At 38.6% G+C, this 25617-nt stretch overlaps 2 protein-coding genes across 6 annotated transcripts; one reads left to right on the forward strand and one right to left on the reverse strand.

Moving 5' to 3' along the window:
• Positions 1-73: 73 nt before the first annotated feature.
• Positions 74-9462, reverse strand: LOC143856147 (myb family transcription factor PHL7-like). 4 transcript variants are annotated; one of them, XM_077366238.1, is made up of 8 exons: positions 9304-9462; positions 9161-9192; positions 5492-5642; positions 4571-4647; positions 4430-4472; positions 4220-4277; positions 2097-2166; positions 74-1007 (listed from the first exon to the last, which is right to left on the reverse strand). In XM_077366238.1, exons 3-8 carry the CDS (start codon positions 5616-5618, stop codon positions 453-455), a joined length of 930 nt encoding a protein of 309 aa, XP_077222353.1. In that variant the 5' UTR covers positions 5619-5642; positions 9161-9192; positions 9304-9462; the 3' UTR covers positions 74-452. The 4 variants fall into 4 exon arrangements, with proteins under 4 accessions (XP_077222353.1, XP_077222351.1, XP_077222352.1 ...); XM_077366236.1 differs by having other exon boundaries at positions 5492-5653; positions 9304-9461; XM_077366237.1 differs by lacking the exon at positions 9304-9462 and having other exon boundaries at positions 5492-5653; positions 9161-9296.
• Positions 9463-16534: 7072 nt separating this feature from the next.
• On the forward strand, positions 16535-24341 carry LOC143855708 (amino acid permease 3-like). Of its 2 annotated transcripts, XM_077365787.1 has the most exons (4): positions 16535-16669; positions 17119-17355; positions 19292-19385; positions 23900-24341. In XM_077365787.1, exons 1-4 carry the CDS (start codon positions 16588-16590, stop codon positions 23901-23903), a joined length of 417 nt encoding a protein of 138 aa, XP_077221902.1. In that variant the 5' UTR covers positions 16535-16587; the 3' UTR covers positions 23904-24341. The 2 variants fall into 2 exon arrangements, with proteins under 2 accessions (XP_077221902.1, XP_077221903.1); XM_077365788.1 differs by lacking the exons at positions 19292-19385; positions 23900-24341 and adding an exon at positions 18245-18520.
• Positions 24342-25617: the final 1276 nt, after the last annotated feature.

Here is a 25617-nt window from a genome sequence, read left to right on the forward strand (position 1 = left end):
AAAAATATAAAAAAAGTCGATTTCATCTCCGTACAATGTGACTAAGTGCGTCACCTAAAATCAGGCCATCCACTGCTGATTAAAAAATAGTTTTTCAGTTATACTAATTTCAGTCCTTCACAGGAACATGACACGGCCAATATGACTGATATATTGATCAATACCCATATTTGGAACCATAAGCAGAAGATAGTACAAATACACATAGCTCTACTTCTAATCTCTAATTTTCACCATTTGTCTGTCACTGCTGGTCTATCTTGAGCCCTTTCATGCATTCATGCAGAAAGGAGAGCACGAGCAAAATAAATGGAGGAGAATGTCACTCATCTCTTTTAACTAAAACATCTGTTGATACAAGAAAAAAAGAAAAGGCTAACCAACAGTTAAACTAGAGAAATACAACAAGAAGGCCTCAAAGCGGAATTATCATGAATGTGTCCATTCTTAGTTCACATGTCATTCCTGGGCACATTTTCGAACCGATCTTCATCGAAGAGAGAAGTGACAGACGAATCGAATTGGCCGCCAATTTGAAAGATCGATGATGGCTGCCTGAAACCCAAACTCGAGGAGCTTGACTCCAGAATTGGATGTGTAAGCATCATCTCTGGCTTTGCAAGTGAATGACTCACGCCCCGCTCTCTCTTGCCTGCCCTCTCACCTCCTCTGGGGCTTTTGGCAGGGGATGCAATTTGACACCCAGAATCGGGGGTCAAAGGCTCATGGCACAAAGAGAATGACTCGTCGGGAGAGAGGCTCTTGATGTGGCCTTTGACACCACGTTCCTTAACCATCTTTTCTTGGAGGGGAGACTCTGAGGTTGGCGCTGGGGTTGAGGGATCAGTCTTGTTGTCAGATTCTGCATGATGGTCACCCGATATGGGAGCTGGAATCCCTGAACCAGTGCCGTTGCTGAGCACACCACTGAGCCGTTGTTGTTCTTCTATGATCTTCTTTAGATACTTGCCTTGGGCTTCTATGCGTAGCTGTAGCTGCCTTTGGACCTGTTGGTAAGAAATTTTGAAAATTCAAAAGTTGGATAGTTGGTCATCATTTACTTTTCCACTCTAGAGATGGGAGGGTGCATTTGAGTTCTTCCATGAGACTTTAGGCATTACAAGAAGCCGCAGCAGTAGTAGCAACAAAATGTAGAAAATAAGTTATTTTATGAGCTAGACATAGTAGCTATAATACTATTGATGTAAACTAACGCTTGTTAGTGAGATACAACTAAAGAGCAGGTAGAACAAGAGAAACAGCAGAAGAGTTCGTAAACAAGTAGTGTTCGAAGTATCAAACAATTGATCATGTTGACTGAATGAAAAAGAAAAAAAATACTCTTGAAGTGGACAAACAATAGATGGGTAGTATTCCTCGCAATCATAGTATAAGATGGTTTGATCCACTTGATAAGACAACAGTTCTTGTAAGGAAGCTGAAAAAAAAACTGAGTCATTCTCCCATTTGATTTGCTGTAAGCTGACGTGTCATTCTCCCATTCATGTAATTTTAATGTATTCCAACTTATTTAACTGTAGTTCTGTATAGCTCATGCTTTTAGGAAATAAGACTTACAAAATAATATTTGGCTGCTGATATTCGCATAACCATGTTTTGATAATGGGATCACCCACTTTGTTTTACACTTCTCTGATTGGCTGCGGAGAGCTGTTTGGGAATTCTAACAGCCCATCTGCTCAAAACATGTAAAACAAGGTGAGTTCGTCCTATCTCATAACATGGTCGGGTGGATATCAGTCCCCATATATGGGTACTATCATATAACTGTAAGGTCATCTCAGCATTTGTGCTTTTCAAGATCTCTGTTTGACACCTAATGCCTTGCTAATGTTAAATGGGTGTTGCCTAAGTATGAAGCTGAGTACTCAAAAGAAAATGTCTTCATTTTTTTTTTGAATGGTAAGAAAATGTCTTCATCTGCACTTTTCTCATTCTGGGCACTATTTCGCATCATCTTTTAGTCCTGAAAATCTGAATTATGACAAATGTCTATTTAAAAATTACTGGTTATATTTTTAAGTAGAAATATGAATTATGGATTTGAAAACCACACAACTAGAGGGAAAGCTTACCTCTAATTGCTCATGCAGCCGCTTTTGCACCTCCATCTGCAGCTTCAGTGCTTCTGTAATTTGCATTCCACTGGCAATAACAAATAACCATGCTGGCTCAGATTGAATGAATAATCGTATAAGTTACATAAACACCTGAACCATGAAAAATACAAGACGAAAGCTTTCAAATGAAAAGAATGAAACCAATTCAATGTGTCTAAGAAAAAACCCGAAGTACTGAAAAACGAGTGTGAAGTAGACAGTTGCCAACCAAAGATATTCAGAAACCACCAACAGAACCCGCTGGGTTTGGGGGTTTGATTCGGGATTCCTCGGGGAGAGTTATAATGTCATATTCCGGTCCCGCGGGTATTTGCGACTCGAACGAAGCTGAGACCAGGGGCCTTCTGTTCGGACTCCGATGGTATGTCTCTCACAACTTTGGGCCTTTAGTGGTGGAGGGGGACTCCTCCAATGTCATTGCCTGGGCAACTAACAACGGAGGAGGGCCATGGAGATTACATAACATCCTAGATGAAATTTGGGACCTTGTTTGGACCATCCGTCCAATACTTACACATTTGAGGAGATCTGCAAACTCCTCCGCAGATACGTTGGCAAAAGAGGGTGTCAACTTATTGTCAACTAATGTAATATTTTCAGAATCTGTAGCCTCCCTGCAGGCATAGCTTTGTTGTATAAGCTACTTACACTCATGTACTGGGACATCTTGTCCCCCCTTTTCTTTCAATTTAATTACGGTTAATTTTCAAAAAAAGAAAAATATTACCCTGACACCTATGTTTATGTATTCAAATCGACCAAGGCATTTTCCAGAATAACCCCAGACCATGTGATGCAGATAGTGTTTGGTATCAGAGCTAGAGAGCCAAGTTGCAGAAGATCAATCTCAAACCCCCTTCAAGGTACACCACCATCTTCCCCCTTAACCCTTGTATCTTCCAGCCCTAGAGTACTCAAATTCAGTCCCTCAACAACCACCTGAACATAACCCTAATCCCCTTGTTTTTCTCAATAACCACCGAACCCATAACCCATAACCAAACCCTTGTTGTTGTCCAAAAACCTCTTGCAAAACCCATCATTCACCAATAATCAGCCTTTAACCTGCAGATTTTCTGTAGTCTCCACTGCCGTTTTGCACTTTTGTTCAGCCGCACGACTGGCAGATTTCCACCCTTGTTTCACCCCCACCAACTATTAGCCCACAAAACCCTAACCCAAACACTATCAAACCCTAATCTTCTAACCAATCAGATCCCTTTGCAGCTCCAATCTCTGTTTTGTGAGGTAACATAGGACTATTGCCTATTTGAAAGGTTTCTATTACATGCAACTCATTAGCAGAGGAGAGTCTGCTCCGAAAGGTCTCTATTATGTGCATGTTCCGAAAGGTTTCTAACTGGCCTTGCGTGTGACAGATAAACAACAAAGGGGAGAAATATCACTCAATCAATTAATCATCCAAAACTTAAAATCCCTACTACATGAGGCTTATATATAGGCAATGGAATTAAAATTCCATGGAAAATAAAAGCCCTAAAAATATCATGGAAATAAAATCCTAGAAACTAAATGTCATGGAAAACTAAAAACATGTAAATAGATACTAACGGGCAAATATGCCACTTATTTGGCCTACTATCTGGATCACTATGCTTCCCTTTTCTTTCAATAGTTGCAAAGTACCCACGATTTTCCATAAGGCTCCGTTTCTTTCGACGTAAAAAATGGACGCAAAATTTGTTTTATGTTGTAAAAATGAACATAAAACAAATTTTACATCCATTTTTACGTCGAAAGAAACGGAGCCTAACGTACAGTAATGAGAAAATATTGGGAACACTTTTTTTTTGTGCACTAGCAAATGTTCAAAGGTTCGTTATTCATCCGCCGGAGGGGCCATCATAGAATGGCCATAGCCCTAAAACCATGCTAATCAGATGAATCTGATCATCCAAGAGGAGGACCTTTGAGGGTGCAAATGTTTCTTTTTTTTAAGTGAACATTTTTATTCAATAGGAAAGCATATTATAACACCGGGAACAAGATGTCCTCCGTTATTTATTGTCACAGCTGAATCTCAGTTAGACAGAGCAAGAAGAGAAATCTCTACTCACGAAGTGCCATCCAAGCCTGTAAATAATTCAGCCGATTCTGCCTTGTCACTCTTCGATCCTACATGCATCAAAAAACCATTATATTGATTCCAGTGAAGGAACGAGAAGAGAAATTCTAGAGGAGGAGCCTACTCTACAAAGTAGCAGCAAAAGTATAAATTAGCTCACTAAATTATTTGGGAAATGAGAGACTGGTTCATATCCACCTACCATCAGATGTGGACTGAGGAAGGAATTTTGCAAGCCGAAATTTCTGGATGCATCACAAAAACGGAGTCACTAAACACATAAGACAAAACAAAATGACAATAAATACCTCAAAGGAGACTTGGGTTAGTGTGAAATGAGTACCTGCAAGTGACTTTTGACATGGTATATAGTCAAACCTTCTACACCCATGACTCTGAGGACACCTTTGGGAGTAGCTCCTGCAAGAAAGGAATAGGAGCCAACATGAACATGGATATAGACAAGGTTTAAGAAATCAAAACTTCAGAGGACCAAGTTGTGTCAACTTGAAACTCGGTCAAGTATACAATTACAGTAACCTGTAATAACCAAATATTGCAGTTCGCAAATAAGGTATGATGGTTAAGAGAATTTTAATAAAGAAAAGAAAGTCTGTTTTCATAGATTTATCGTTAAGTTTTGCCTGCCTCTTGAAAACGTTTCCCAATACGAATACTATGTCTCTTTTGAATCAACTGTCACCAGTTTGAATTTTTAGAAGTATCCAATTAAAAGCTTTGGATAGTCTTGAAATTGATCCTATTCTGGAAATAGTTAAATGGGATAACTTTCGTGCAGTGTGATCTCAACACTTCCTAAAAACAATCGGGTGTTAAAATTGTTGGTGGGTGAAAATTTGGATAGAGTGGTGGTGGAAGGGGACTCCCTTGATGTGATCCGGTGTTGTGAGGTTCTCAAGTCTGTCATCCTTTTTGTCTCCGATTTCCTATTCATTGTGTCTATCTGTTATATTTTATGTTTTCTCTCATCATTGTATTCTTATTGGACCATCTCGGCCTTTTATTAATGCAATTCTTTACCATTCAAAAAAAAAAAAAAAAAACAATTGTGCGTTTGTTAATAAAAAACAATCACCTTTGGCTCTGATACCATGTTAACTTACCAACTTCTCCAAAAGCTTAAGCTGTTGGAGAGAGGCATTATTTATCTTTTCTACTTTAACAATGATCTTTCACAATCACATTGCTCATAAGTTTCCAACAACAATTATAACTTTTGCATGGTCATGATCGAGGTACTCACTATCTGGTCCACCAAGTTGTGCCACCGCATTCACAAAGCGTTCATGAAGCTCATGCGTCCACCGCAATCGCTGTCTTGATGCGAAATTAGGGTTACCGTTATTGCTCCCTTCGTTGCTTGTGCCCATAGTGTCCGGACCGCTATCTAATTGCTGACCACAAACTAATGAATTGCAGTGAATTAAACCGCTACTACAGACCGTCTTCAAGAAAGATACATAAAGCAAGAAAATGTTATCATATGCATTTTGTTTTTGAAAAAATAGTTATCGCATGCATTATAAAAAAGAAATGGTCCAATCCATGTTGTCATCCAACGAAAATAAGAAAAGAGCATAATAAATAAATGGAAAAACTTGGTCTGTAGACATTGAGTTATTAATGTGGACTCAGTGTGTTCAGATCTATGAGTTAAACAGGAATTCAGCTTTCACGACCTGAATCTTTAAGATTTCAATGTACGCTCCACCCTTGTAGAAGAAGGTAGGGTGGGTCATAGGTGACAAGATGATAGGTAAGTGATTAATCGCCATGTTCTGTACCAATTGTGTAGACTACAACCTTTTTTTTCCTTTTGTAAGAAATTATTTAAAGAGAGAAAAATCAAATAATAAAAGGCATGAGATTTCTAGTGAATTCTAAAAAAAAGGGCAAGGTCAAATATATCAACTTATAACAAGTAAACTAGGCAATTAAGAATGTATTGAGACTTTGGGTTGTTTGTTGATGTGTCCAAGGGTTATAGCTGTATTGTGTTTATATGAGGGAGACTCCTTGTCCCTGTGCTGTAATCAGTTTATAGTTATCAACAGACTTGTTATCTTTCAATGGAAAAAAAGAATGAATTGAAACCCCTCCCACTAGGATGGAGCATAGTTTTAAACTGAATCACACAGATAGATAGAGGTTAAGGCTAACAAGAAAACATAAGATGGATGAATAGATAACATAAATATCTGCACATGTTGCCAAAGATAGACACATGAAAGTGGCATACTCATCAAAATGGACCACACGAAACTTTTGGTATTCAATTGGTAAGTTGATCGATGGACAAAGAAGTACAAGATTCTCTAGTTTGAGGAACATCAAAACCTTCTTGCACACCAGAAACATTTAAATATTGCCATTCTAGATGAAAAGTTGGCACCCAATGAGCTGTAGTTAAAAGTTCCTACATGAACCTCATTAACACCCAACGACACAGTTACATCTATGATCCGTTTCTGTCAGTAAGTCCCTTATAGAAAGGAACTGTCAAAGAAAAACAAAGAGTACCCAATCACACTGTCCCCGTGAAGAAGCAATTCAATAGATGCCAATCTTCTAGAACACCTATGAATGGTAGTTCCACCTTGGAGAAGCAGTGGACCAGGAAATGGACTGTCCCAACTGTTCAATATCTATACCAGAAAATGCGTCTAGAGAGTAATTGAAATAGGACTTTCATATTCTTGTGCTATATGGAGTTGTGAAGATTACATTATGTGCCAACCGGTGTTTAAAAACGCTGATGTGACGCGGAATGCGGCCAATAAAAATCCTAGTCGATTCGGCGCGGACACGGCCAAGAACGAGGTTGACGCGGTCATAACTCAGGAGAGTCAAAAGAGTTTTTATTGACTCTGTAGGGCAAAACACGGAATGCGAGTGTAGTGCAACGCGGAACGCGGCCAAGGTAAAAGGGAGTTGACTCGGGCGAGTTCCGAGTCGAGTCAACGAGTTTTTAAACACTGGTGCCAACCAAGCCATTAGCCATTGTCCTAAGAGGCACGAAGAAGCTCAAGAAAGAGTGCCCCTGGGGTGGTCTATTACGAATCCTGAATAGAGATGACCATTTAGAAAGAACACCGAAAAGAAATATCAAGCTCTTGACCTTCTAAAGTCACACTTGTTTCTAAATTGCTAGCAAGTGCCTTACAGATACATACTCGTACTCTAGCATACAATGTAGACCCCAACGTCTGGAGCTGTTTACCAAACTCAGATCCTTATGATCAGACAAAACACAACAAGCAATGACATTTAACAAGACATTTTAACTAGTTTCGTGATTCTGGATGATTCATTACCAGTGTCAATGGACGAACATTTCATAAGATCTCCATCTTAAATAAATGTAGAAAACTAAAACGTATGATAATTTCCATGAGGATCACTACACCTTCATCAAATTGCTGGAAATCTGCAGTTCTCCGAAAGCCGAAAGGGCCCAACAACAATAAAAATCAGGCAACCAGAGATTTGTAACAGGAAGTTCTAGTTCGAAGGAAATTAGAACTACACAGTTAAGGCTCTAAAGAATAGGTAGAATGATTTCATACAAACGAATGATATGATAAATGTCCTGTGGAGTGTAAACCATAAGTACATGTAAAAAAACAGCCCACAGAACACTGACCACACTCATAAAGGAGTATAAAAGCAGCATAGATAGTAACCAAGAAGAAGTTAGATATATCATCATAGTGCAATATATCGGCAGTCTTTAAAACACAGCATATCACAAGAAGAGAAGCCTTGCTGTTTAACAACTAGTAAGCAGAATTCACACCAAATAAGCCACCGAAGATGGAAAATGTAGCCTGAACATTATCATTCCATAAACCAATGACATAAAAATAGGTAGATAAATGATATCCTCACTACCTTGTTTTGATAATGGGACTGCTCAGAATTTTACTCTCTAATTAGCTAGCCAATCAGAAGTCTTTAAAGTGAGGAATACCATCATCAAAAGAACAATATTATGATATTAATTCCCTAAAAAATTATCCATAAAGAAAACATTTAAATCCTAAGATGGAGGCCACTGCAAGTAAGTTTCAGCAAGGTCATACTGGTGGTGGTCTTTCTTTGTTATATGGAAAGGAATTGGAAAATTGTTTAAGGGCTATGATTTTCCCTACTCTTGAATAAGGGTTCCAACTTTAATCATTACTGTTTGACAAGGAAAGGGAAAGATAAGAGTACATAAATGAAGGACAGCTAGCTATATATCCATAGTTGCCTAGTTTTTTAACTTAAATGCTGCTATGGGTTTTGATCTTTTTCTGGAAAGATACTGGAAAATAGGCTTTAAAAGCCCGATCTTTCACACTTAATGAATGTCAGTTTTGGGGCTTTAATCATCACCATTTCACAAATGGAAGAAAACCCATTTGCTTAAAAGCCTGGAGTCCCTAAAATATGAGGAAAGAAAACAAACCCCACATTTGAGAACATGGAAAATGAGGAGCCCATGGACTGATTTTTCCATTTTCCTTTCATTTCCATGAAACAGAAACAAACCCGTTATACTAAATGTAGAAACCTACAATCCCATAAAAAAAAAAGGTTTTCCTAACAAGTGAAGAAGCATTTAAATGCTCTTGAAAACATCATTTTGCACTAAAATGATGTTTCCAAGAGCATTTAAATGCTCCTTACTCGTTTGCAAAACCCTACAAAATTATCCACAGCCTTTAAAAAAAAAAAAAAACAACTACTAAACAAATCCCAGCTGAACCTCATCATTATTTCTCCAAATTAAAAAAAAAAACCCCACCAAATTAAAGCTAAAACTTTCCACCAAATTGTATCCAAATTAAAAACCAGAAAGCCCAACAAGAAAGAGAAACAGTAAACAAGAACAAAATATGCAAAGAACATGATCAAGAAGAAGAAATACCCAGATCCCACGCAAATCCTCAAAATTTTGACCTGTTCACAAAAGAAAACACATGAATTCGAGGGGTTATGCTGAAAGGGGAAGATGAGACTGACTAAAAAAGGGCAGAGAAGAAGAAGAGCGCGTTTTATTTGTCTTCTTACCTGCTCTGAAATTGGAATGGTCGGCAAAAAAAAATTACATGGAATTCAACAGCAGGCCAATCATAAAGCTTTTGGTTTTCATTCACGCAAATTAAATGATTTTCTATAGCTGCCCGCGGTCAGCATCCGGTCCGGGTTCCCGGTCTGCCCGGTCGATGCCATTTGGAATGGAACCAACATTACGAACCGGCTTTTCTAATCTTGCAAACTGTGCCTTTACTCTTTTTTTTTTTGCCAAAGATAAATTCGCACCCCCTGTAGGATAATTCACACCCCTGGAACGTGAATTGCCGATAAAATGGGTTAAAGTTTTCCACATCCTTTACATGGGTGCCGATTTATCACCTTGCAGACTCTGCTTTTTCTCTAATTCTCTATATTTCCTCTATCTTCATTCTCTATATTGGTAATGACACCCCATACTCAATCTCTCATCATCTGAGTCTATGCTGTGCAACAAACAATCAAACCACTGCTTAAGGTTCTCTTGGATTGCAAGAAAAACATATGATAGAAAAAATTTCTCCCTGTTATCAGTAAAATTACAGAAAAAAAAAATTGGGGTTTGGCCTTTTAGCACAATGGTTGAAGCAGGGGACCAAAGAAACAGGTTCTCTCGCCAAAAAATCACAAGTGATGTGAGCATGCCTTGGGTTTAGAAAAATTAATAAAAAAGTAATTTTTTTATTGCACACAAGGCGCATTCTCATTGTTGGTCTCTCCGTCTGTGGTACTATCGGTCTCCATATCATTTTCCTTATGATTAATTTAGATGAATACCAGGCTACTGGTAATTGCACTACCTTGTTTTGATAGTGAAACAAGCTGTCAAAAGCTATTACAATTCCCAAAATGGTCACATCAGCCCGTTGAAAGGGAATATATAGGATGAGTTTACGCCGTTAGTCAAAACATGGTTGTGCAAATATCAGTAGCCTAAATTAAGGGCAGTGAAAAATCGACGTTAGGGCATGTAAATAAAGTTTTCATGTGCCGATAAACACCGTACAAGTGTACAACTCACATGCCCTAACGTTTTCTTTCTCTTAAAAGGGGTCGATTTAAGATATGTGGGGTCAATTTATCACTCCCTAATTAAAGGTGCCTATAAATAAAAATTGGGAAGTGATATGTGCGCCCCATTTTTTACTAGGGAGTGTACCTGTGATTGCACAGGGGCTGATATACTTCAGATGGGAAGGATTCAAGGGACCTGACTGCCACACGTACATTGTAGTTGAATGTCCCATTTAAAGAAAAGGGGTGCATTTATCATTTCCCTGAAAATTTAATCGAGTTGAACTCAACCCTGAAAGCTAGCCATTAGAGAGAGGGTGCCTATTCCCCTATAACCCATCTACATCCACATCACTTTACCGATGTGGGACTAATTGCTTTTGCGTGGAACTAGGGGTGTAAATGAGCCGAGCCGAGCCGAGCTTGGCCAGGCTCGGCTCGGCTCGTTAAGCTCACAAGTGAGGCTTGGCTCGGGCTCGGGCTCAGGCTCGGGCTTGAACCAGGCTCGGCTCGGTCAGGCTCGCGAGCCTTACCGAGCTCGGGTTATATTATGTTCACACCCCTCATCTTCCCTAGACAACCCTACTAGTGTAATTTGACTACTTTTTTTACACTATGGGGGGTGGTCCTAGTGACAAATGAGGTTTCAAAAATGAAGTGACATATTTTGCCCCCCCCTTTCACTCCATGGACAATCCTTTTAATGTATATATTAATATATAATATATATATATATATATATATATATATATATATATATATATATATATATATATATATATATATATATATATATATATATATATAGAGGAAAGTGTTTCTAGTCCGGCCGACTAGAGATCATTCTCTAGTCCGCCGACCAAAAACACATGGGTCCCACATATTTGGGTGATGCAAAGCATTCATTTGATGGGGCCTGACATGGAGACTGTGTCCCCAAGAAATTAGCTTCATAGGATCATCCCAACCCTATGATTTGTGGAGCTTAAAATGGACGGCTATAAACCGCCACAAATCTGTCCATTTTTTAACTCCACAAATCAAAGGGTTAAGAAGATCCTATGAAGCTGAATTTTTGTGGACATCCTATCTATGATGAGGCCTATCAAATGAATGCTTTAGATCACCACAAAATATGTGGGACCCATGTGTTTTTGGGTGGTGGACTAGAGAATGATCTCTAGTCGGCCGGACTAGAAACACTTTCCTCATATGTATATATATATATATATATATATATATATATATATATTTAAATATATTAAATTCTTAACGAGCTTTAACGAGCCGAGCCTGGCCTAACTCGGGCTCGGCTCGGCTCGTTAAGGATTCGAGCCGAGCATTTTTCGAGCCGAGCTCGAGCGAGCTTCCGAGCCCGAGCCAAAATTGACACCCTTACGTGGAACCCCAACAGTACGGGTAAAAAAATGTAAGAAATTTTAGAAATATTTTTCCTTTTTCTAATTTTTTCAGAAATTTCCTACAATCCAAACTGGTCTCAACCCGCACTACCTCGATTCTTGAGAACCAACGCCTTAACTATTTGAGCCAGAGTCTCAACCACCAATGCCGCAAATGTTCTAAGGATTTAAATTCATATTGTAAATATTCATTAATAACATGAAAATGATTTTATTTTTTTTAAATAATGGCACTCTACAGTTTATTTTTTACAAATTCCCATAATCCCATCACTATCATTAATAATAGGAAAATGATATCTGCACTGTATATATTTTTTATAATGGCACTCAACCTTTTCCCCTCAATATCTATCTATTTATGCTATTGCAATTCAAACAGCCGCCTCTAGTGTACGTGGCAATCAGGCCCGTTGAATCCTTCCACCCGAAGTGAGTCAACCCACTTACAGTAATAGATACGCCAGAGCAGTCTGTCCCAGGTAAAAATGGGGTCCAGATATATGACTTCGACACTTCCCTTAAAAAAAACCTATCAAGATCCAATCAAACAAGTGTTTAATAAAGCGTGGAGTGCCACTATTAAATCAAGGGAGTGTGATATGTGTATGCCATCCCCCAAAAATCATTGTCCTAAAATAAAAATAAAATGGGATTTGCTAGGGACCATCGTAGAATGCATACCGCTGCTGGGCTGTTGCATATGAGAGCAGCGACACAGGCTCAGACTTTGTCTTATTGACATGCGCAAAATGGCTTATGTGATGGTCCCTAGCTAATCCCTAATAAAATGGCTTCTAATTAGTCTCTCTCTCTCTCTCTCTCAAAGAAGTCAGGTTTTTCTCCTTCTCATTTTGAACCCTCTTTTCAGCTCTTTCACTGTTCACTGCACGTGTTATGCAGATTATGCAGTGATTATTGTAACGATTATTGCTTTTGTGCTTTTATATATTGTTTACAGAATGCTAAAAGGAGAGGAAGAAACAACAAAAGAAAACTTTAATTTTGTTTTTGTTTTCTATCTAAATTAAGAGAGAAAAGGAAATGCTGAATTCTTACATAGTCTGAATTTCCACTTAATCATATGCGGATTGCGGTATTGATAGTTTAAAAGATAGAATTCATTTTCACCCAATTACAATGCTTTCTATTCTTTTTAGTGTTATGTTACGTGCCTGGATGGGTCCCATAGAGTGGAATATATCAAATCTTGATCTTCTAAGATCTGATCATTGGATTACTTGGATGGTAGATTAGGCAACTAAGGATCAATTTGGATACTAGTTGAGATTAGGTTAATCCTTATTTAGTTATCTACATTCTTTTCACAAAATCTTTCTATGTTTATCCCTTCAATGTTTCTCATTAGCTTCTCTGTAATGGAATGAAGAATTCAACTCAAAATTGTGTCTTTGCACACAAGGAGGACAGACCGACCCTTTCCTTGAACTAGGTGAAGAGGCTGATATTCACTCTATGAAGATCATTCACATTGTGAACCGATTTGGGTTCATAACATTTTTTTTTTTTAATGAAAAGGATCATAACATGTTATATATGCTTAAGTGAATGTGATACATTAAAGGCCTTGTTATTTATTGACTTTCTTATGTCAAAGAGACGATACAGATGCATATTTGATTTGTTGAAAATATTTGGTAATTTGGTATTCAATTCTCTTGAGTATCTGATAGAAGGAGAACATGATAACTCACTAATATCAGTTGAATTTACACAGTAGAGTTTGAACGGATATAACTTGAATAGGAATCTTTGTGCTGGGCTTGAATGGAGGTGTAAGATGTAAATCCTAAACCATAGTTGCTTCAACAAATTAGTTTCCTGTCAGATATAAAATTCCCTTTTATCAGCATCAATGATTACAAGACAGAACATGCATGATGCATTTATGTGATCGAGTCTCTGCTGTTGAGGGTACATGCAAGAATCTTGAATTGACAATCCAAAAAGATATTGAGCTGGGATAAACAATTATAGATGTCTTTGAATTGGAGAAGCTTTGGTCCAAATGTTGGTGAAGCTAGAGACACATGGTTTGATTGAGAGGGGTAAGCATAAGAGGGGTATGATCTATATCCCATCTCCAATTCGCCGACGACAGCCCTATCTTTTGCAAAGCTATCAAGGACCACATTTCCAATCTTTCGGGTGATTCTGAGAAGGTTTCAGGTGGTATTTGGGCTTATGCTTGGCTTGGGAAAAAGTGGTTTGGCAGGTTGCAATGTGGAATAATCTTATCTTAAGATTTGTTTGAGGAGTTCAATTGTTCGATGATCTCTTTACCATTGTCTTATTTGGGCCTTCCTCTAGGCGTGGGCATGCCGTCGGCCTCTTTGTGGAACATTATCATTGAGAGAATGGAAAAGGAACACGATGGGTGGAAGAAGTCCTTTTTGTCTTTGGGAGGGCGTATCACGCTTATTAAAGCCGCTTTGTCAATCCTACCAATATATTTTATGTCTCTACTTAGGATGAACATATGATTTTGCCATAGCATCTCTTTTACAAGTTTAGAAGTTAAGAGAGGTAGTGGAGTTTTCCATTAGCCACAGTAACACAAAAAAAAAATTATCAAATGAGGTTTCTCAACATGCCCATAATCCAATTTCTCCTTCTCATCTTCCCATTCTATTTTATTCCTCTGCTCACATGACGATATAAACACTGAGAGATCGGTGCTCTTGGCTTTCAAGAAAGGCATAGTTGTTGATCCTCAGAATCCCTCAGGACAAAGGAGCATCTGCTGCCAGAGAAATGAAATTTTTCGCCGAAGAAGAAGGCTTCTATCGCCGGAAAATCTCGTCGTTTCACACAAAATGCGTCGGAGTAAAACCTAGAAATGAAAGAGTGTAAAACCTGCAAGTAAAAGAGTAAAATGGTAAAACCAAGAAGAGAAGAGAAAGATTAAAGTAAGTTGAGGTGTATTTTCGTCCCTAGCAACATTTCTTTTAATAAAGTAGCATTTGTTAGTGTTTTTTCAAAACTCAACATTTTCTCGTCATTTTTTCAATTCTCCAGCATGCAACAGTAATTGATCCTTATGTTTTTTGGGCTATGGTCAGCTCAATAGTCTCAATCAACATGCGAGGTGGAGAGGGCAGGGCACGATTTACATGGCCTTACTGAGTCATGGTAGTATTCCACTTGTCTGATAATAATCCAGGCCAAGGTTTTAAATTTCGACCAAAATCCAAAATTTCGGTTTCCGTGGACACCAAAATCGAAATGCGTTAAAATAGAAACGTTAAATTTCGTCCGAAATTTAGGGCCCGTTTGCATACCTCCCATTTTGTATTTGGATTTGGAATTGAGTTTTGAATACAAATTGAATAGATCTGGCAGCTCATGTAGAGGGGGACAGACAGGGAAGGGGGTACTTCTTAGTGGAGGGGAGAGGTTGAGGAGCAAAGAAGGTGAAGGAAACAACCAGATCTTTGGATTTCCAATTTCTTATTTCCACAGCAAATTTAGAAATCTGATTTTTTTTCACTGTCAGCTGCTGAATTAGAAATCTAAGAATTTGATCCGATCCAAATTACAATGCAAAAAGGGCTGCAAATGTGAGAAATCCAAATCAAAATCTTCTCGGCATCCAAACGGGCCCCTAATCATTTGGTTGCATAAAAGCTTGACAGCTGTTGGAATTTGGTTTGGATTTGGCATCCCATTCCATGTTTGGTTGCCAAAATAGCATTAAACTCCCTTGGATTTCACCCATGTAATAATTACTTGTGTGATGATGTGGATTCCTTATCCCCTCTAAAAGCAAATCCTTTGAAGACTGAGAAAATTGGGTTGAATTTTCTAGGGAACGATGCTCTCTCTTTCTCTCTCTTCCCTCTATCCCTATACACCCCTACTTTTTCTCCTACTTTCCGAGGATATGCCGTGCAACCAAACACTGGTTCACTATTCTCCGAGGTAATTCTAGGCAAATTAAAATGCTTGTCTCATCCCGTTTGACTCCCTTTTTCTTCATATTCCACTACTTTCCAAGCCATCCCTAGCAACCAAACGGAGGGATTTCACCCAAAAATCTGGATTCTAGATAATTATATAATATTATCCCGAATTTTTGGGAATTCCGGTCGAAATTATGGATGAGAAAAAAAAGGCGTTAAGAGATTTCGCAAGATTTGGTCCGAAAATTTGTCAAAATTTCGGCTGAAATTTCGGTTTTGCGAAACCGAAATTTAGAACCTTGATCCAGGCACATATAAAAATTTCCAAATCTGAAGGAAAGAAGTGGAAAATGTGTTTAGTTTGTTTGAACAATTGCTTGTCTGCTCCCATTGGTGGGAGCGATGGGGCTCATGAATTTATATGGGACCCAATGCTTGCATCTTCCCCGTGGATTTCACCAATGAGGGAGGCTAAGTGCAACTTTGGTTGCAAATTTTGACAAGCATTCACTACTGTCTCAATCAAACTATCCATTGTCCTTTGCTATATCGTGTAGTAAATTGGATTTTAATTAACAACCCAGGACACTACGAAAAATGATCTTAAATCAATCCGATCAAGCAAAGCAACTTATGATGCTGGGTATGGGCGAAAATTATGAACAATAAAAATGCATTTTTATTCAATAATGGGTAGGTGGTTATCAAAACAAAAGCCCACAGACACCCTACTTTTCTATGTGAAATTCAAATCTACATTATTGCTAACAGGCAATGATGCATTGGTTACTATCACCCCTTGGGACCCCACAGCACAAATAAATTCCCGTTGGTTCATAAACCATTGGTTACACCCCAACAGAAGAAAGAAACAACTTTTCTTTCTTTATCTCTTGGAGCTGCATCGATGAATTGAAACAGCAATGGGAGGAGAAGATCAACAGAAGCCATTGCTCAGAGGTCCACCATCATCCAGTGAATCCTATGGGTACCAGAGAAGAACTGGTAAGTGAGTTAAATGTTCAGTGTCCACACTAGTCTTCCTAAATTCACTTGTTTTCCTCTGATAATTTTTGATATATGTTTTAATTTACTTTTCATCCACGAGAAAGTTTTTGATGTCTGTCTTAATTTCCACTAGTTTGTGGACCTTGAGTGTCCATCAGTCTTCCTAAATTCACTTGTTGTCCTCTGATCACAGTTTTTTAATTTAAATGTATCTTGTTTGATTGATTTTCAACTAAAAATCTTTGAGCAAGTAGTTTCCTTTTCTTTCCTCATTTATTTTCATGGTGGAGGCAGGGAATTCTCCCTCATATTCAACAAATTAGAACTGAAGAAAAAGAAAAGAAGACCCAATTTCATATCTTCTTGAACTTACTTGTTTTCCAAGTTGTATGAATTTCCATTGCTTTATTAGAGAGGGAACTAACGGGTTCTTTTCTTTTCTGAAGGAACCGTTTGGACTTCTATTGCCCACATAATAACAGCAGTTATTGGAGCTGGTGTTGTATCACTTGCATGGTCAATAGCTCAGATGGGTTGGATTGCAGGACCTTTAGTAATGGTGATGTTTGCAGGAATCACAGTAATTTCTTCAAGTTTGCTTTGTGACTGCTACAGATCTCCTGATCCTGAAAATGGGCTGATCAGGAATCATACGTACGTGGATGCTGTGAGGTTGAATTTAGGTAAGACATTTAGATACCTTTTCCTAAATGTTGTTCCTTTTTCTTATCTGAAAGCCAAGGGAAATGGTAGGGACATGATAAATTCGCACTTCCTGTAGGATAATTCGCACCCCTTTAACATGAATTGTGGCAGACTTTAACACTTTTTGACTTCGAATCACGTTAAAAGGGGTGTGAATTATCCTAAATGGTATTGTCAACTACTTAATCAGTACTTACTGCACATCTCTTTTATTTGAAAATTTTCATTACACTTTTCATTGACCAGTTTACAGTTTATACAATTAATTAAAAAATCTATGAAACCAATAAAATGTTTACATAAAAGAGATTTTGGTTGCAAAGACCAAAACAAGTGGTGTAAGTATCTTCTCGTTTTACCAGAATTACAATGAAAACTGTTTAGGGTAAATTTTTTCACAATTAAAGTGTTGTAAAGACGAAATTGTTCTCATATTTATAGGAAGCCATAGATTCAAAACTTTCTAAGCTCAAATTTTTATCTACTCTATTCATGGCAAAGATGTTTACAAAAATGACTAAATGTTTAAGAGTAACCAAAACCCATTAAATTTGCAGTAAAGTAGCAAATTGTTTGCAACAAATTGTGAATAAATTTAGTTCACATCGAGACCATTGTTCTTGTCTACTTTTGTTTGAGAACGTGTGTTTTGTATATTTCCTCTTGTTGCTTTTTGATATAGGCTACTCTCTAAAACATTGCTTTTGATTGAGTGAACCACACCTTCTGAAAGCATGCATTTTGGGCCTGCATATAGCCTTTCCATCATCAGTCTCACAAAAGCACACACAATGTCTAGATTTATGGGTGTCTTCTTTATCAATTCCCTGTATAAAATTTGTGGTTGTGACTTTTCTTTTGTGGTAGTGTGGCAGATATCATTACATGAGAGTTATAATGACATTTGATGTAAAGAAAGTGCACTCATCACGCATCATATATGTTTGGTGATCGAGGCCGTTGATGTGATAGGCATCATTAGGCAAGCAGTGGATCAAATGACTAGGATCATTTGATGATGGTGGGACCCTAGGCAAGGTGCTGTAACTTGTGGTGGAAGAGAAGACTCATGGATCCAATCACCATAGACCTTGATAGATCACGCGTCTCACGTTTTTAAGGAACTCAGTTTATATCCTATGGGTTACTTTGGTTGCACCAAAATAGGGAAAATGAAAGTAGAAGAACATATTTTCCTTTTGGGAAATGTTATCAGCACAACCATATTTTGATATTTCCACGAACCCATCTTGTCCTTTAGTATTTAAAGAGCTATCGAAAGGTTATAACATTTCCCAAAAAGCTCTCAAAAGACAGATGGGTTTGTGTAAGTATCAAAATATGGTTGTGCTGAGAACATCTCCCTTTCCTCTATCTAGTATTGTTTGGTTGCCATTTACCATGTACATGACGCTCCTGGTAGGCCGCCCGTAAATTTTCCAAATGCAAGTCTTTTTTAACTGTTTGGTAATTGGACGAATCACCTTATTTTACACTATTTTAACGAGCTATCAAAAGCTATTACAATTCCCAAAAAGCTCTCAAACAACCAATAAGAGAAGTATAAGACAAAGTGATATGTCCCATTATCAAGACATTGTCGTGCAGATATGAGAGCATGTTTTCCCATTATCAAAACATGCTCGTGCAGATATCAGCTCATGTTTTAGTAATGAGACGAATTACCCTGATTTATTGATATAAGCACGAGCATGTTTTTAAAATGGCTTGAAAACACTTTTTTATTGATATCTGCAGGACCATATTTTGATAATGGAACGAACCGCCATGTTTTAAATAGAGTACTTTAGTGACATTACCATTTTCCTAATATTTCCAACGTTGGGATGATTTTTCCTTTTTAGAGAAGGTTAAACGTGTGATTAATGCCAAATAAAAACAATGTATTTGCAGGCCGAAAGAGTGTTTGGTTGTGTGGCCTTTTTCAGCAAGTGAACCTATATGGGATAGGGATTGCCTATACAGTCACTTCTTCCATCAGTATGGGGTATGTTTTCATAAAACCCTCTTTAAGCTATATAATGTCCATGGAGATTGATCAGTTTTAGTGTTTACGAAAATTTAAAGCTCTACATGATTTTGAATAAAATAAAATAATGAGTAGAAACAAAAAGAGACCCAAATTGAACAAGAGGAAATGAAAAGTATTTCCCGTACCGACAAGTTTTTTTACTCGGAATTTATTTAGGAACCCAGGCACACCTGAAATTTTATTGATGAATAAAGGAAGCTCAAGAGGGGATGATAGGGATAAAAACGGTATAACCGTAGGATGCTGCCATGTGTCCCGCGGTTATCACTAAAAGATCTTTCATTATGATTCATCATCAACATTATCTGTTTATCAACACGCATAATCTACGGGCCAAACACGCTACTAACCTCTTATGGAAACCAACGCTCCACCCAATCATACGATCTTAAGCTTTCCTTCAAATGATTACAAGAGTCCTCGTGGCACACAAAGACAAAAGGGATACATGCAGAAGAAACAAGTATTCACACACACACACATGAAAACACACTACAAAAGGCAGATTCATTCAATCCTCGTCTACTGGAAGCCTAGCAAACAAACCATAAGAATATTCACCATTAAAGGAAGGCCTTAATTGCTCATTAAGGTTGATATCACTACTGAAAAGGAGGAGGAAAGGTGCCGGACGCCCGGACCCCTCGGATCCTAGACTCATCTTTGAATCACTCATACCCCAGAAAGAACCTTTAGTTGAGTATGGTAACTTTGTTATCCACTCCATTATCTTGCTGTTCATTTATCTGGTTGAGTTGAAATCTGACTTGGGTGTCGAAGTGGTCGCCCGGGACCAAGCCTGGACCCCTTGACCCCTTTTGTCTGTGATTGTAGATATCCAACAGAGGTTCTCTACCAGCCGCACGATCACGGATCCAGATTTTGGCATCATCAGGGGAACATACCACAAAAATTACTTACAACAAATACTAGGGATGCCCATGAGTCGCATTTTAAAGTGCCCCTAGCCCTTCTAGGAAGATCCTTTCATTGCCTGCATGTATGATTCTCCTTTCTTTTACCGGTATAATTAACCAAAGAGTCCGCAAATTGGTTCTCTTCTCTAAATTTGATGAGAGCGGAGCTATATTATAAAGTGGAGTGGAGTTTGTAGGGATTTTACCGTCTTCGAAACAAATTTCAAACAAGGTATTGTAGACCTTATGATGGTGCATCTCGCTACGTCATGATCAACGGCCCACGTTTATCAACGGATTAAATATGCTTCTTTTTCATTTTTATTTTTATTTTGGAATTTCTTCTTAGTAGGATTCTTAAGAATTCCATGTAGGAGTCGTTCAATTCAAGATAGGGTAGGAGAGAGTATTTTTAGGAGTTTAGTTTATTTAGGAGTTTTATATTGTTTAGAATATTAATTTAGAGAAAATTTAGGAGTTTCTTTTGAGTGGGACTTCCAAAGTGGATGGAAATTTGCGTTTTAGTAGGTTTAGGAAGAAGTCCATGTAAACTCTATAAATACTCCACCATTGCAAACATTTTATAAGTTTTGATAAATAAAAAGTTTATTTGTTGCCTCGGATTTGTCTCGTTACCGAAATCATTGCCTGAAAACAAGCCACCCGCTGCTTGTTGTTGCCTCCCATCCATTAAAGCCATCTGCTGCTTGCCTCCTTGCCGCAAAAGTCCCTCCGCCGAAGTCCCTCCATTGCCGCCCAAGCCATTTGCAAAGCAATCTGCCATATCTGCCCTGCGTTATTTGGTATCAAAGCCAACTTGCGAAGTTTCCTAACTTTACAGATCTTGGATTCTATTCCCATCATAGTCATGCCGCCAAGAAGGAATGAAGAAGAAAGTTTAGCCCCTACTGACCCTGTGTTAGTGGAACTACTTAAGAGATTTACCAAGATGGAAGAACGGCCACGTGTTCGCCATGAACAGTTCCAAGGTCAGATCACCGCACTTGCGGAGCAAGTGAATCATCTTTCTACTAGACAAGAGGCGAGCCTTGATGGATTAGACCGACGGGTTGAGGACATCAATCTAAGCCAAGCACCATCTCAAGTCGAGCATCTTGTGGAAGGTACGCAGGAGATTGATCCATCAGTGCAAGGGCAACAACGCACGATCGTTCGAGCCAATTCTCCACCGTTGAACAATTACAGATGGGACTCTGGGATTAAATTGCAAATACCAGAATTCCATGGGATGCTAGAACCTAAGGAATTCATTGATTGGTGCACCATTGTTGAAGAAGCCCATAGAGCTTAAGGACATTCCCGAGGACAAAGTGGTGCCTCTCATAGCCCTTCGCCTACGAGGACAAGCCGTTGCTTGGTGGCAAGCCCGAAAGTATCAGCAACGCCAATTAGAAGAACATCCGGTCTGCCTTGGCAATTGTAAAGCCATCGATGCCGATCAAAGCGAGAGCTACTTTTTGCCTTCGCCAACAAATTCGAAGACTACATCGAGGGCTTACTTTCCGATCGAATTAAATCCCACTGCCCGTCGACGAAGCATGATAGAATAATTGCTCGATGATAATATTTAATTCGCTGGAAAGGACTACAGTTTGAAGTTGGAACGAGAACCACATCCGGCGCCCCAGTTTTTGCTCCCAATGACATTATCAACCTTGACATGAATTCGGGGTCGAGTTCTTTTCAAGAAAGGGGGTTTGATGCAGGTGCATCTCGCTACGTCATGATCAACGGCCCACGTTTATCAACGGATTAAATATGCTTCTTTTTTATTTTTATTTTTATTTTGGAATTTCTTCTTAGTAGGATTCTTACGAATTCCATGTAGGAGTTGTTCAATTCAAGATAGGGCAGGAGAGAGTATTTTTAGGAGTTTAGTTTATATTTAGGAGTTTTATATTGTTTTTTTTTAGTTGGATATCTTTTAGAATATTAATTTAGAGAAAATTTAGGAGTTTCTTTTGAGTGGGACGTCCAAAGTGCATGGAAATTTGAGTTTTAGTAGGTTTAGGAAGAAGTCCATGTAAACTCTATAAATACTCCACCATTGTAAACGTTTTACAAGTTTTGATAAATAAAAAGTTTATTTGTTGCCTCGGATTTGTCCCGTTACCGGAATCATGGCCGGAAAACAAGCCATCCGCTGCTTGTTTTTGCCTCAATCCATGCAAGCCATCTGCTGCTTGCCTCCTTGCCGTAGAAGCCCCTCCGCGGAAGTCCCTCCATTGCCGCCCAAGCCATTTGCAAAGCAATCCGCCATATCTGCCCCTGCGTTACCTTACCTTGGATAATAAAACCCCCCTTTTAAGACTAGCCACCCACTTATAGTGTTTTGATTGCTGTTTATATGTAGTCATGAAACCTCTCGAAGAGGTGAAGGGGGCTGTAAGTAAGGAGGTGGATATTTCATCTCCCCAATAAAATGTATAGAAAGATTGAAAGTCCATTAGGGTTCACCATGTCAGTAGTTCATATAAAATAATGTGGGCTCTTGTTCCTGAATATGCCAATATGGAAACACCTTGCCTTCACGCGCATCTTCACACCCTTTTTTGTTAGTATATTTGCAAAACAGGTAGGAACAGGGAGAGGGAATGGGCTGTTATAGTTTATAGTGGGAAGTTAAGGTCTTTGAGGTAGGAAAAAATGAAAGATATTAAGATTTGGATTTTATAATTTTACTAGCATTCTTTGCTCATGGGTCTAAAATAATTGGCCTCACCCATCAAAACATGAGGTGTAAAATGGCGAAGATTGTGGGACCCATCTCATCAAAACATGAAATAAAATGGTGGACCCCTCCGATCCATGGGTTTGAGTAGAGTTGGAGGGACCACCCTATCAAAATATGGTGTAAAATGGTGGGCCCTACCATAGTGAGACCCGAGTTCTGAAATGGTGGTCCCACACATGCTATGCATGGGTGTAAAATGGCGGGCCTCACCTAATTAAAACATGTATTGTAAAATGAAGGGTCCTACCCTATGCATGATGTGTAAAAAAAATTCCACAGTAGAAAAAATTCTAAAAAAATCTATACGAAAAACTTTTTAATAAAAGACTTCCATTAAAAGAAAACGGATGACAATGGAAAGAAACACATTTAGTATGTATTATAGATCGATAGATAGATAGACAGACAGAGGCCACTGATATTGACACTACCTTATTTTAATAACTGCACTACTTTTGATCACTTGGGACACCCAGCAGCAGGGTATCAATGACTGCAGGGGGCTGATGTACTTCACATAAGAAGGATTCAATGGGGCTGATAGCCACGTACACTGCTGTGGGTGTCCCAAGTAATGAAAAGGGGCGGATTTATCGTTTCCCTTTTGGGAATTGTAATAACCTTTGACAGCTATTTAAAAAATAAAAGACAAGATGGGCCTGTGCAATTATCAAATATGGTAGTGCCAATATAAGTAGCGTAGATAGATATAGATAGAGATAGATATAATATACTTTTTCATCCATACATGCACGTGACGTGATGCTTAGAATCCTATTCTATTATTTGAGGTGCAGATAGATACAAAACTTGGAGGAGATCAAAAAAATCTCACGGTCTCCCACTGGAACTATTTCAACACAAGAGATAAAAAGTGGTTGAAAAGCCTGCTCTGCCCGTGAGAAAGTCTAGCAGCTTAAATGGACTTCGAAATTTGAATGGTTTCTCAGGTGGGTTCTGCTGCGGTTATCCTGACCATCCATCTGATAGGGCCTATATTTGATCTCTAGTAGCCCAAAGATCAAGCCGATAAGACAATCCTAAGATCCAACATCAGGCATAGCAGATGAGCGGCTCAGATCAACCAAAGGTAGGGCCCATTATGTGATAACACTCAGGCGCCTCTGTAGAAGCATCTTATTTGGCAACTAGTCTCCAAGAGTGGGACCATTTATGGGGAAAAGGAAAAAAGTTGGGTCTGCATGACCCCACCCTCTTTGTTAGGCAATGGAATCTCTTGTGGGCCCATCCTCCTTTTTATAGGTAATTTGGGTGACCAAGGAATCATAAACAACAGACTAAAGACAGAACCGTCATTATCATAAATCGTTTTCCCAACACTTAAACATAATAATGCTGTAGTGGGGTGGAAAGATGGACCCAATTCACCTTAGCTTTGCTTGATTTTATGCTTCTTCCAAAAACCCACTTGTTGGGCTCCACGAGATCGGTACTGTTGATCTAATTGGTAACCATAATCGGGCCAAGAAACCTCGATTGGGAGATCTAAACCCTCGATCCATAAAGCCATTTTTTCTCCCCTTTACAAACTCATACATTTTTGTCAAAAATTTCACCTTACCTTATCCTATTTATTGAAAGACAAGTATTGAGAGTAACATGCACTACCCTTCATATCTTCTCTTGGATTGAATGATTGAAATGTTCTGATTTTTTGTAGTATATTTCTATATATATATATATAAGTAAAGCTAAATGTGGGAAGCTGAGGCTGCGTCACGTGTCACCCCCACCGCATTCCGAAATTTAATAACGCATTAAGGGATGTGGCACACCGTTTCACACGAATTCCTCTATCTATCTATATCTTCTATATATATAAGTAAAGCTGAATGTGGGAAGCTGAGGCTGCGCCACGTGTCACCCCCACCGCATTCCAAAATTTAATAACGCATTAAGGGATGTGGCACACCGTTTCACACGAATTCCTCTATCTATCTATCTATATCTTCTATAGATATAAGTAAAGCTGAATGTGGGAAGCTGAGGCTGTGCCACGTGTCACCCCCACCGCATTCCAAAATTTAATAACGCATTAAGGGATGTGGCACACTGTTTCACACGAATTCCTCTATCTATCTATATCTTCTATATATATAAGTAAAGCTGAATGTGGGAAGCTGAGGCTGCGCCACGTGTCACCCCCACCACATTCCAAAATTTAATAACGCATTAAGGGATGTGGCACACCGTTTCACACGTATTCCTCTATTACACGTAACCTTAATAATGAAATTTAAAAACGTGTTAAGGGGATGTGACACCCGGAATTTAAAACGCCTAAAATCAAGGAATTAAAAAATCGCCAAAAATCAAGGATTGATTAAAATAATATCTCTCCACATATTAAATCTCCTAAAATAGTAAAATAGGCTTCTTATTTTTTATTAGAAAGGCTAAAATCAAGGAATGAAAATATCGCCTAAAATTAAATGTCTATACACAGAACTGGCATGTATAAAAGAGACGATACATAGAAGTTGTGTGTACGTAC

The sequence above is a fragment of the Tasmannia lanceolata genome, unplaced genomic scaffold, assembly GCF_043159265.1.
Source record: "Tasmannia lanceolata isolate RefF3 unplaced genomic scaffold, GAP_Taslan_0.1 ptg000023l, whole genome shotgun sequence".
Taxonomy (NCBI): domain Eukaryota; kingdom Viridiplantae; phylum Streptophyta; class Magnoliopsida; order Canellales; family Winteraceae; genus Tasmannia; species Tasmannia lanceolata.

What these genes read in the sequence shown, in the direction of transcription:
- LOC143856147 (XM_077366238.1), bottom strand. Translation starts at nt 5,618, where the DNA reads ATGGGCACAAGCAACGAAGGGAGCAATAACGGTAACCCTAATTTCGCA. An exon ending in TCCTCAGTCCACATCTGATG is followed by an intron (nt 4,278 to 4,429) that starts GTAGGTGGATAT and finishes TGATGCATGTAG; the next exon opens with GATCGAAGAGTGACAAGGCA. An exon ending in ACAGGCTTGGATGGCACTTC is followed by an intron (nt 2,167 to 4,219) that starts GTGAGTAGAGAT and finishes TGTTATTGCCAG; the next exon opens with TGGAATGCAAATTACAGAAG.
- LOC143855708 (XM_077365787.1), top strand. Translation starts at nt 16,588, where the DNA reads ATGGGAGGAGAAGATCAACAGAAGCCATTGCTCAGAGGTCCACCATCA. An exon ending in TGGGTACCAGAGAAGAACTG is followed by an intron (nt 16,670 to 17,118) that starts GTAAGTGAGTTA and finishes TCTTTTCTGAAG; the next exon opens with GAACCGTTTGGACTTCTATT. An exon ending in TGCTGTGAGGTTGAATTTAG is followed by an intron (nt 17,356 to 19,291) that starts GTAAGACATTTA and finishes ATGTATTTGCAG; the next exon opens with GCCGAAAGAGTGTTTGGTTG.